The sequence below is a fragment of the Lathamus discolor genome, chromosome 5 (assembly GCF_037157495.1).
Source record: "Lathamus discolor isolate bLatDis1 chromosome 5, bLatDis1.hap1, whole genome shotgun sequence".
Lineage (NCBI taxonomy): Eukaryota > Metazoa > Chordata > Aves > Psittaciformes > Psittacidae > Lathamus > Lathamus discolor.
Window position 1 is genome coordinate 68,538,431 of NC_088888.1, and position 13,124 is coordinate 68,551,554.

Below are 13,124 nucleotides of genomic sequence, written 5' to 3' on the forward strand. Positions count from 1 at the left end.
TTCAGGAAAGAATTCTGTACCAACCACCACTATTTTATAAGTATCTTAAATCCTCAGCCCTAAAAGAAAAATTGTTTTATTCTGATACAGAAACTAATTCTGTAAATGGATGTTTTCTGCTGGGTAAAGTCAGAATTTCTTACCCTTGTATCTACAGGTAAGAAAAGTGGCAAGTGCAGCAATTAGCTAATTCTAGGATTTATTTTTTTTTCCTTCAAAATTCATCAGCAGCTGATCCCAGAATACTTTTTGAAGACAAATATTAGTTTAATAAATCATGTAACAGCAAGTCTGTCTATGTTGAAATTAGTCTTCAGGGCTTCCTTTTTATGAGGCAAGTCAGCAGTCTGCTGTTTGGAATTATTTCCAATAGCTGAAGTCCTTAGGCTAAATAAGCTGGTAGAATTTGCCTTGTAGCTGTATGTTGGAAGTTTTCAAAATTAGTGTATCTGTGTAAGTTTCTAATTAGTCAGTGTTAAAACATTGATGATGGTGGTGATCTCTTCAGTCTACTTAATTTCATTTAAATGTATTAAGAAAATTTACTGAGGTATTTTGTGGTTTTGTGCTTGTCTCTTTTCCAGCTCTTTCAAGGAGCTGGAAAAAACTTTCCAGCAAATATTTTAGGTATATACTGTGACAGGTGATGTTATTTTTTTCTTAATAAAGGAAGACTACCAAAAATATATTTTTAGTCAAAACTGGTAGGAAATTAAATAGGTAAGACAACTGATTTAGGGCCAATAAGCAATATTTACGTATACTTTCAATCCAATGGTCTGGTTTTTGAGTCTTGTTATAAGACCTGTAGCTGATCAATTTCAATATTTTAAGTTTAAATTTCATTTTGATTTCAAAGAAGTCTTACCTGGTACCTGTAGGCTGAGTCTTCTAAGAAATTAGGTTTTGATTTTTTTAGAATTTTTCTTGCTGTGATTCATAAATTTCTACGAATGCGCAGTTGAAGTAAAATTGCATAGGGATCTGTGGATACAGAAATACATAAAAATAGAAGGTAATGCCAATGTTTTCAGGACAGAAGGTGATAAAAAGAGTAATTGGCAATGTCTTTACTTGTGCCTTGTACTTGTACTCCTTGTACTTGAACTAAAAATATGTCCCATGCTGAAGACCAGATTTCCAGCATTTCTTGTTGCACTACAAATGTAATAATGAGAAAAGCAACCAAAAGTTGAATGTTGAGTAAGAATTTGTCAGGAATGCATTATCCTTATGCAGATATCTTTCCCAAAGACAATGTTACATGAAAACTTTTCCATCAACTTTCTCACTCAGCCTTTTCCTATCTTCTAGGTAAAATTATGAACTTTTGTTGGAATTGTAGAATTTTGCTGCTTTTCTTTAATCTGACTGTTTCTAACTTGGTTATTATTTTCTTCCGATTGCTGACTGAAAGTAAAATCCAAAAATTCAAAGCTTACTGATTTCGCAGACAGACCTTTAAAACCTCTCTGGTTATAAGTAGTAATTCTCATTCATCCTCATGGAGCTGGCGTTTGATTCTGCTGAAGGCTGCCTGTTCCTTGTCCCGTTAGAATGTTTGCCTGTGGGCACATTGTTCTGCCGTATCTGATCCCAGTGACCAATGAGGTTGCAATATGAGAATCATCCAGCCCCTATACCAAGGAATAACGATCAACAATGCATTCTGCATGCACATAGTTTATTAGCAACTCACCTTCAAAGTACTTATAGTGCCTGGCCACTGTTCTGTTGTGAGGCAAATGCAGTTAAGCTGAGCTCGCCAAGGCTCTGCACAAGTGTTCTAGGTGGAAATGGTTCCTAGGATTGGAATATTGTTTCTGTGTAAGTGGACTTTATGTGATGGGCTGTGTATTCAAAAATGCCAGGCTTGAAAAAAGGAATGCAGATGTGAGAGCTCAATGACTTTCTCATGTGCTAATATCTTTTTTTAATAACAGTGTTAAGAAATCATGCTTGTCTGGCTTGTCTTAATTAACCTGTAAGAAATGTGAAAATGCAGAACATCTAAGATTTATTTTAAATCAAGTGTTCTACTATAATCTGTAGATGTTAGAAGTGGTGATAGTCCATTATTTTTCAGCACAGTAGTAATTGACAATCGTGTATATTATATGCATGAAGCTTGTGTTGAAATTTCTCATGCAAAAACTTCCTCTGTTTTCAATGTCTTTTTCAGGTTTTGTGTATGAATCTTTTAAGCAACAGCTAATATGAATTTTTCTGTCTGTTACTCTTCAGGTACTCTATCCAGACAGTTTTTGCAGTAAGCCTGTAGCCAAAGAAAAATGTCATATTTTCCTTATAATTTTTGAAATTAATCATTTTAGTTAATTAAGAGCTACTAGAACAGAAGAAACTTGAGATCTTGAGATTGTGCTAGAGAGATGATTCTTCCAGGGCTGATTGAAAACTACCTTGTAAAGCAGTGTCATCTGCAAACAAGCCAGTAAGTACAGGCATATCAATTAGTTGTGTAGGTGGTACTCTGTAAGCTAGACCAGCTGTTAGGCTATAAATGTAAAGAGATGCAGAGGACAGCCACTGGTTGGATGAATTTGATTTTCTGTGTCATGTACTGCTGCAGAGCACTACTTAGTTTGAAGTCTTATGCAAGTTACAAGGACTGTTCCTAGTCTATTTTTGTTTGCATTTGAAAACCAAAAAAGATTTTCTGAGATTTATAGGATCTCTTCCCACTTCATAGAAGATGCAGAAATCAAGAAAATGCCCTTGAGATGATAGCTTATGATGTCAAAGTGATGCTCTGTGACACACTCTTCTGTGTGTCGTGTTTGAGGTCACACTAAGTACCTCTAAGGCTCCTTTTAAATTGTGCCTTATAGAAATGCAAACGTGCGTATTAGCTATTTAACATTCAGAGTAAAATCTTGTTTCAATCTTGAGCTATGAGTTCAACAATAAAGATGTACTTTTTATGGCTGAGCCTTACTTGAAAAAACTTGTCATGCAACTCACTGGTGTTTAGCTTCTTTCTTGTTACCTGCTCTGGCAGATAGGTTGCAAGACCGCTGCCTGTGTCTTCTTGCTGTTTCCATATAACCAGCATATATTCAGTAGAAATCATTAGCATGGGGACCTTGCTTCACCTTTCTAATACAATATGACTCATCTTGTCCTTGTGTTCCTAGATTGATTACTCATTACACTTTCTTTCAGATGTTAAGGCTATGCACATATAATGAAATGCAGAAATCATCCGAACAAATATGAGTGACCATATATCACACTCATCTATGTCTTTACGATTACTGAATAGTAGCTGAAGTAATCTGGGACCTTTGTTATTGAAGGCAGTCAGGGGTTGCCTTTTGGGCACAATCTGACTTCAAGGAATATAATAGTTTGGCTGGTATTCAAGAAACAGCTGATTGACACACAGCCTCTCCAGCTGTTGCCCACTGTCTAGTTTATCTCATTATAACTCAATAAAAAGGCAGCTATGAGCATCTACGGTCTTGGCCGTTGACTTTTCAGGCCAGAATATACAATAATGTATCAAATCTGAAATGCTAACACCTATACTGAGCACAGAATTGTCCCCCTCTGATACTTTGTGTGTCAGAACCCTCACAAATCTTTGCAAACAAGATTGCACCGATGTTTTTTCCTACCTGGCTGTCCTGAAAGGGTCGCAGTCTGGGTACCTGTTATCCTGAGAACCTGTTTGGGGTTGGTCTTTTTTTGTTTTTTACATGCTGTGTCACATATTGTTTAGTGTTTTTCCATCAGCCATGTGAAGTCATTAGCAGCGTTCAAGTTACGGGATCAAGTGCCAAGAACATGTGTCTGTCATTCAAACCACCACTATATTTATTTCAAGCAAAAATTTCCGTCTTGTCCCCTTGTTGAAATGAGCACTTGAGCAGGCATGGTGGAAGCTCAATATGTTAGAAGTAAGTATGTTGCCAGGAAAATGTTGACAGTATTTCCATGAACTTCTGTTACTCTGGTAGTTTCTTCATTAAAAGCTACCATCAAAGGCTGTCATCAACATGGGCCCCAGCCTTACTGTCCTTCTAAGCTGCATTGGCTGTAGTTGGCATTTGAATTCTACAGATATAATCCCATGGACTGTTGGATTGGATACAACTCTGCTAACTCTGAGGTTTGATTAATGGAAGGCATTTCATTTGGGATGAAACATAACGATTAGCCTCTTAAGCTACATAAATTGCTAGAAATGCATCACAGTTTTTCAGTTTGTCTTCTCTAGAAGAGAAAACAGAATCCTCAGCATAAAACCTCTGAAGAAGTTCACCTTTTCTGTAGTGAATATTAGGAATTTCTGCGCAGCTTACACTACATATTTGTCCAAAGGAGCAACACAGCTCATTGGGTGTTAGTGCTTCATCACTTACGGAGGCTTAAAAGTAGATCGGATTGACAGCTTGCCTCATAACTTTCTTAAGCTTTCCATTTTACATAAATCGTTACTTTTTTTTTCTTTCACTACTGTTTGTGGAGTTTGATTCTTTATGGACATAGTCTGCAGAATAGTAGGGCAATGCCTTAAACATCATCATAAGGAAGCCTGTTCTGTGCATGAGAAAATGACATGGTCTTCTGTGACAAATAATACATTGTCTTTTGTAAATCAGCATGCAAAACAACTTTCATAAGCAGTTACTTCAACATTGTGCCTTCAGCTGAACATCCAGGCATGAGACTGAGCTGCGGCAGTGGTCAGGACTACATCAGCATTTAGTTAGGTACTGGAAGGGTGTTGTGGATTTTGTTCTTTTGAAGCTGGTTCAGGCACTCCAGTTTATGTTGCTAAATGAAATTTGTAGCATCAAAACCCAAAACTACTGTAGCAAATATATATTCTGGTGAAAGAAGACCACTTTTACTTGGTCAGATATTTTCTTGTGCCGTGGGACTTCACTTCTAGTAGGCATAAAGCAGTTACAACACAGCTCCAGATTTTTCTCTTTCCTGCTCTTCAATTTATAGTCAGCCCATCACTATAAACTGTTAAGTGCTTTTCAATGTAAGATTCATAGTAGTAGTGAGGTGGTTACTTTGTACAAACTTTGGCAGCTCTTTTGAATAAGATAAACTGCATGGAGTTTTGCTTTAACTCATGTTTATCAATTTTGATAAGCATTATTTCGGTAGTGTCATTATTAGTATTAAAAATGTTATTCTTACAGTGGAAATTCTGAGGTTTTGTTGTTCTTTGTTTTTCTTAAGAAAGCAAATTTTGTTCTGTTTCTGAAGGTGTCAGACTCCAGCATTCACTTTATTGAAGTTAGATCCCAACAAGTGGTGTGTTTTCTCTGGCACATACTGATTTTCATGAGTTACTGTAGAGTGCAGTTGCTGCTGAGATCTTCAATGGTGTTCAGTTTTTTGTTCAATTTGTTGATTATTTTGAAAATTAGGCTTAAAAAAATCAACGAATATCAAGGTTTTTCTGAAATGGTAAGCAGCTTCTGGATACTCCCTGGTGTTTTTGGAAGTTTAAACAAATCAGAACATAAAGAATTGCACTTCAAAACAGCATAATTCTGTCTGTGGTGGTTCTTAATATCTTAATTTGATAGCAGTGAATTACTCCTATAGTATAAAAATAGCTGATGATTAATAGCATGTTAATCTTGCAAGTACTCAAGTTTAGTTATTTCTGCTCTTTGCAGACTTTTTCTACTGCTGTCCCCATTTTTACTATCAGCAGTAGGCAGTGACAGATCTTGCTGTTTAACTTATTTTCCTATTGCTTATTCTCTAATACTTGCACTCAATGGTTCTTTTCCACCTGTGATCTCTGACAGGCTTCTAGTGGGCATGGGAGATCTCTTGTCAGTAAGAACAGGTCATTGCCTCTGGTCTTCTCTTTTCTTCAGCTTTTTCCCCTCCATGTAAAACAATGGTCTCAGTCTGTCTTAGCTGTTTAAAATGTTCTGAAAGACTCCTTCCTTTTCAGACAGCAGCAAGATTATTTATGTGATAATTCTCAAACTGCTGGTAGCAAATTAATACCACATTCTGTCCACTGAGGAAGACAACAACATGGAATGACTTTAACAAGGGTGTTGTAGTCTGTTGTGTGTAATACTGTATGGGTTCAGTTCTCTTTGACTGGTTTGCTGTCTGGAGAGTAAGATAGGCAGTCTTACCTAGCTCACAGGGGATGGAGGAAGGGATACTGGTTTTAGTTCATGACCTCTGACCATGAAGTGTAATGCATCGTGTAATGTTACTGCTTCTTTGTACAGCTATGCTGTTCTAATTGGTTGAAATAGTTTTGATACAGGCATTTTTTTGTTTCAGAATATAATGGGAAAACAGGAGTGGAAAAACACCTTTCCATTCCAAAATCAAGTGCCATCTATTTTACCAGCAAAACCCATATTTCTGATTGATGCTTTTCTGGCTTGTTCTCAACAGCTTCCAGTGATAGAGATGCTTTGGAGTCCAGTGCAGAGCAGAAGGTCAACACTGGATATGTTAGGGCTAATGTGTTGTTTGCCTTCAGGGGATGATGGGGTGGTGGTATGGTTTTGTTATGGTTTGTGGGGGCAACATGGTAAGTCTGAATATGCGTACACTGTGTGTGCTACCTTGATGAGAAGCGAGTGTTTTAAGCTCAGATGTGGTTGAATTGAAAGCATTTAATTCCCCCGTCCTTTCTGGTACTCCCCAGTCAATGGAACATTAGCAAAGTTGACATAAATTTCTGTTCAGTTCTTGATACAATTAAGGCATTTCAAATATACTTGTTGCTTTTGGAATTATTTCACACACACACCCCCTGGACTTAAGCACTTACCCTTGAAAAATACCTACTTCTCAAATTTGCCAGTAATAATTTGCCACTTTCTTTTGAAATATAAGCCCCATAATATTTTTAGATAGTATTAGCTAAAATGTGGCACTAAAGAAGCAGTAAACAGCTATGCAAAAGGCAAGAATTAATGATCATTGTTAGTGAAGGCTGGGTAAAAAAGAAATCCATCATAGATTGAGATCCTTGAGAGCAAAATTGACATCAAGCCAGCAGTTCCCTGTTTTGCAGGCTGCTTTTCCAATTTGCCATCATTGGTCACTCTATTGAAAGCAATACAATAATTTATACTTTTCGGAGGGGTTTTTTTATGGTCTATGCAAACTGCTGTCACTGTACTAATTTGCACAAACCTTATGTTTTTCATAGAAACCCTGTGGGCCAGGAAGCACATTTTTTTTCCCCTCATTTTTAATGTCAGCTTATATTATGAAGTACAGATTGGCCTGAAAGAAAAGGGATCATTGATCTAATGCCCTTGGCACTGTTCAAATTTTTGCGAATATATGAAGAGGCAGCATAAAGTTATTTCAGGGTGTTCCCAGAGGACACTAGTCGCAGACAGCCACAAAATCCTCTCTGTTAAGGAGCTGGCAAATTAAACGCAGGACAGTGAGTGACTTCTCTCTCCTTTTTATAGTTAGAACAGAAATACCTGATGCCTACAGTGCTGCAGTCTTACTATTTCACAGAACGTCACATCAAAGTACATGATAACTTTTACCTGATTCCTGAAGTTATATGAAAAATATTAGCAGCAAACTTAAAGAGCACTAAGGAGAAATTGCCCTGTTTTTCTTTCTGGAAATGGAAAAAAAATGGAGAAAAATTGTTTTAAGCAGTATTAGAAATCAAGAATGGGTTCTGAGTAACTTACTGCTATATTGTAATGCTTTGATTTTTGACAAAATAATTACAGATAAGACAGAAAAGTGTTTTTAATGTTTTGGATGATGGTGGGGTTTTTTTACCATTAAAAACAGTATTATGTGGAAAAGTTAACTTTAAGTAGGGAACTGTGTTTATCTAACCTGCTTCAAAAGAATCACTTGAAGTAACAGAATCATTGGGCCAAAATAGTGCTTATTGATATGGAATTCTCTTCTAGTGTACATCGCCTACATCATGTGTTCGAATTGCATGCTCTCACACACAGAGTGTACATACAAGTAGTACAGATCAAAATCAGTACTAGTGTGGTCTTAATTGTTTTTCAAATTCCTGCTTTACTCCACATCTGTGATTTGGTTTTCTGTAGGATGTGACTGTGAAAATGCAGCAGGCATCTCTAGTTCACTGGAATGGGAATAACTTCCTATTTATGTGGCTTCTATGAGAAAGCATTGGTTCTCTTGATTTATCTGCTTAGATTGTGAAGGAATACGTTTGCGACATAATTTATATAAATAACAATGAAGACACATAAAGTTTAGTCTAGAGAAGAGTTAAATTTTATACATGAATCTCTTAAGAGAAGTGGAGTTTCTCTTAATAGAAAAAAATCATAGATTTAAAATACTTCCAGTTGAAAACTTTCCCTAATTTTCCTTTTTTGTAATAGAGAATCTGGCTGAATACTAGCAATGGTATCATTTGGGTTGAATTACTTAAAGTTCATTAATTTGTTTAAATTCATTGTTGATGGTTATGCTGTTGCCAGGGATAGAACTATTACAGTCCTATTTGTAAATTTACATTAATTTGGATAATGACTTATGACTTTGTTTTCTTTGTAGTTATTTGAGCTGCTAGGCCCTGAAGGTTTTGAACTCATAGAGAAACTCCTACAGAACAGATCTGTGATTCTGGAAAGATCTTTGACTTGTCCAAATGATAACAGGTTCCAGGCTCTGCAAGGTAAGTAACTACAAAATTTTTATTCCAAACCAGATAAAAAGTAGTTTTCTAATCACTCAGTTATTTTTCAAACAACAGTAATGTCAATGTGTATTTAAAGATCAAGCCAAAAAACTGCAGGGGTGGAGAGAGGAATATTTATATGGGCTTAAACAAAGAAATCATGGACTGATGATATAGGGGGGAAAAGTACGTATTGCATGTATTTATATTGGAAATAAGTTGATCTTTAGTTATTCTTCATCTGCTTTCCTGCTTACTCTCTACTTCTGTACTATCATCAGATGTAGGTCTTGGGGAGAAAAAGCACAGTAAAAACCACATCTGAAAAAATAAAGTTAAGCTTAAGGATGGATAAGTAAGAGGGAAAATGGTGCTTGGTTTTTATACTGTGATTTTTGCTTTTGTAAGTTGCCCAAGCACAGTAATTCTTTAAAAATCTGATTTACAAACTGTTGTTTAAAAACAAGGCTTCTCACTTTCTCCTCTGACAAAAACAAATCTTAATTTGGGATAAATCTTACATGGACATAGCACCGTGTGGCCCATTGCATGTTCACAGCACACAGTTAGAAAAATGTGAGTAAAACTAGTAATGGTGGACTTGTGTATCCTCACAATAATTTTAAAATACAAATAACCCATTTTTAATACATTTATCTTGAATGAAATGTTATATAAACAAGAGTTTAGAAGTTCACCTCATTGTACTGATGGTTAGTATATGCTCATCAGAACAACCATTTTATGTGTTCATGATTTCAAAGCAGAATGTCTTGCTATCAGTGTGACAAGGTTTTGTGTCTTGGTACTTTTCCACCTCTCAAATAATAAAAAATGCATTTAGTAGAATCTGAACTATTATAGTTTTGCATCCTACGTGTGAATTTTAGTTACATAAATATTTTCTTCTCACTTATCAGAAGTAGTATTTTGGAAGCTTTCAAGAATTTGTTCTTCATTATGCCATCAGTAGTTTCTGCTAGAACGCAGAGGAAGAATATTTTCAATATTGTGCTTCTGAGACAATAAGAAGGCATTACTGATTTTATGCTTTTTTCACTGATGAGGAAGCCCTTATTTCACTGTGGTTGTCTTCAGTGATATTTGAGTATTTTCTCTGAGATTGAAGGTGCTCTGCCCTGAGTTCTGTTTATTAATTTTAATAAGGCTTTTTTATTTTAAGTTGATCAAAACAGTTACTTCTAATGGGGGTTGAAGTTTTATCTTTCCGGAATTGCATTTGTGGAAGGGAGTCATTTGTGTCTGCAGAAACTTAGTCAGCTTTGAGTATCTTGTGTCTACAGCAAATGAGCACAAGTCAAGGAACTGTATGTGTACTGCATTTGTGTAGCTTACTGTATTATTTGACCATTTCTTATGTAATTTACTTCCATGGCAGTAAAGGTGGTTGTTGTGCTTATCAGACAAATCAAGTAACAGTTCTTTGCCATGGTATGTTCAGTCTGAATTAAAATTAGTGAGGAAATTGCATCCATTGTTATCCCTTTTTAAACAAGAGAGAGTTAAAGCTACAGGTATGATGGTATTAATGTGGATATTTTACAGTTTGTTAGAATTTTGTCAGTGCTATTTAACAAGTTATAGTCACCTTTTCTAGCATGCATGCTGTAAGATTTAGGTGTTTCACTGTTACTGTAGGTGAAAACTAAGTGGCACAAATTGTTCAAAACATCAGTCAAATGGGTTTATTTGATGAAAAGAAGTTTTTGACTTCAGAGTTTGACTGCAAAAATACATATGAAACATCACTGAACTCAGTATATAATATTCAGTCAAACCTACATAAACTAATAATCTGTTTGCAGAATTTTGAAAGTAGAAGTTTAAAAACACTGATACAAGTTAAACCAAAACAAATCTCTCCACCCCATTGCATATAAAAGACTTGGCTGTGTCTGGGTTTGACCAGTAATGGCTTCACAAGGATGAATGTGACTGGGCTTTTTTGGGTTTGGTTTTTTGGGGTTTTTTTGGTTTGTTTACTGGAATTGTTCTGTGGTTCTGATTCTTCTTAATTCAGTCCTGCTGCTTATCCACATGAAGGGAAGTAGTATTTGTGGTTCAATAGAATAGGATTTCTTTTTTTCAAGGCCAGGTTGAACAGAGCCTTGAGCAGCATGGTCTCTTGTGAGGCATCCCTGCCCATGGCAGGGGGGTTGAAACTAGATGATCTTAAGGTTCCTTCCAACGCTAACCATTCTATGATTCTTTTCTCATACGCTTAGGGAAATCGCATTCTGAGCATGCTTTCAATACAATCATGTTATCCAGTAAATATACACTACTTGTTATGTGAAGAGGCTGTTCAATAAAAAGAACCTATTTAATCTGTTTTAAAACCATTCTACTCAACACTACATGTAAGAGGAGGGATAAGTGGTGTTTCCACTGTTGGTGAATTTATTACAAATCCTGAAATGAGAAAAAAAAAAACCCTGCCATTTGCCGCTAGCCCATCTTTTCACTTTGGGATGAAGATTTGTTTGCTTAATGATGGTAACGTTAAACATCCTACCACTGGGACAAGAACTGGTACTTCTTTTATTTTCTTGAGGCCAACTGCTGCACTACCATCTATAGAAAGCAAAACAATTTTAAAGATGTGTGCCATCAGCCCACCACTCCCCCCAAAAAAACATCAAAAGAACAACCAAACCAAAAGCAAAACACAAAAGCCCCCACCAAAGCCCACCAAAACTTAAAAAAAAAAAAAAACTACCAAAAAACCACCTTCAGAAGAAAACTGAGAAAAACAAAAATGGGATCCAATACTTACGGAGATATATACATGTTATCATATTGCAGAACAGTGCAAGAAGTTTATAGGAGAAAATGCTAAGCCCAATTATGGTTGTCAAGTTACAATTCAGTCGGAACAAGAAAGGCTGTTAATGAAACAATATCGTCGTGAGGAAAAGCGAAATGCCAGAAAAGAAAAACAAACTGGGGAAGATGCAGAAGTTTTTGGAGAAGGGCTAACGTGCTTTGATCCCAAAGAGCTGCGGATGCAAAGGTAATAATATATGCCAACCGATGAGAAATACTTCTGTTGTAATTGCTTCTTCAACATATCATAATCATTTATTTTATTTTAGTTTGCTTTGGTGATTACATGATTCTGACTTCAAGTCATGTTTTATTACAAGTGTAGAAATTTTTTAAGTATGAAAACCTAATTTACAGGGAAAACATAAAGATTCTTATTAAGCACATCACTGCTTTGTCTCATCTGTGTGGGTAGGAGATGCAGATTAGAGGGGCAGACTATCTTTCTTAGTTCCTGCACACATGCTATGTGCTTAAGATTTATGAAGCCTGTACTAAATCTATCATAACTATCTTTCTCTTTTTCCTCCCAAGATTAATGTGTACTATTTTCCATGTTGTCAGCTAAAGGTAATGGGAAGAGTAGGGGAGCGAGAGGATAAGGAGCAAAAAGGCTGTTGTATTTTGCCTTGAGAAAAATATAGTGGGATTGGTATCTAACAGTAAATACATATTGCTGTATTGCTTAAAAAGAGGAAAAACTATATTTAGGAAAGCCTTGCACTTAACTGAATTGCACTTGTGATTTTTATCTAAACAGTGTGTTATCAGGACTTGGTTTAACTGATACCAGAGAATAATACTGTAAAATCCCTTTGTCAATTATTTTATGCAATGTTTTTTTCTGCAACTCTTGATCTAACTTCAATATACCACATTCAGGTTTTGTAATGGCTGCCTAAAATAAGCCAATTTATTGCAGTTATCTTTCTGCCCACAGAGAGCTAGCACTTTTGAATGCTCGAAGTATGCCAGTCCTAGGTAGACAGAGAGAGATGGAGTTTGAAAAAATTCATTATCCACATGTTTATGATTCCCGAGCTGAAGCTATGAAAACATCAGCATTCATTGGAGGTGCAAAGGTAAGTACGTGCTTGGTGTATGACCCTTTGTGAACAGTACCTCTTTCCCAGTGAATTATGTGCAGCAGGGTTCCCTTTGTTCCCTTAGATATTGTCCTCCTTATCAGTTCAAAGAATGGAAATGCTACTTGTTTGCAGAAGGTTTTAAACACTTTCATATATTCTGGTCCTGACTCTAGAGTCTAGAATCTCATTCTTAACTAATGTATTTGGTTTTGCTTCTAGGGTCACTTAAATCATTAAAATACTATTTTTCTTTTTCTGTTTTTGCAAACCATTGAATTAAGTTTAACAAAAGGAATGCTTTATGAATTTTTTTTTTCTTTTGGGGACTATTTTCTGAGTAGTAAAATGATTATTTTCCATTTGGGGGGTTCAGTGCTATCTATAAAATGAATCAGTGAGAATTGCCTTTATTTTGGGTTCATTTTTTGAAGGAAAGTGAGAAACTGTTGTTCAAAGTGAGTTATACATAATAACACTTTCTGTTTTCATACTTCCAATTAATTTTCCTGAAATAC

General features: G+C 35.9%; 1 protein-coding gene across 3 annotated transcripts in view; it reads left to right on the forward strand.

Annotated features, from left to right (window-relative positions):
- ASCC3 (activating signal cointegrator 1 complex subunit 3) overlaps positions 1–13,124 on the forward strand; it is a 270,142-nt gene that overhangs the window by 33,699 nt on the left and 223,319 nt on the right. For all 3 annotated transcript variants that reach the window (XM_065681165.1, XM_065681163.1, XM_065681164.1), the window contains 3 exons: positions 8,551–8,671; positions 11,501–11,708; positions 12,462–12,603. In XM_065681165.1, the coding sequence (XP_065537237.1) occupies positions 8,551–8,671; positions 11,501–11,708; positions 12,462–12,603 (471 nt within the window). The remainder of the gene's footprint in view (positions 1–8,550; positions 8,672–11,500; positions 11,709–12,461; positions 12,604–13,124) is intronic.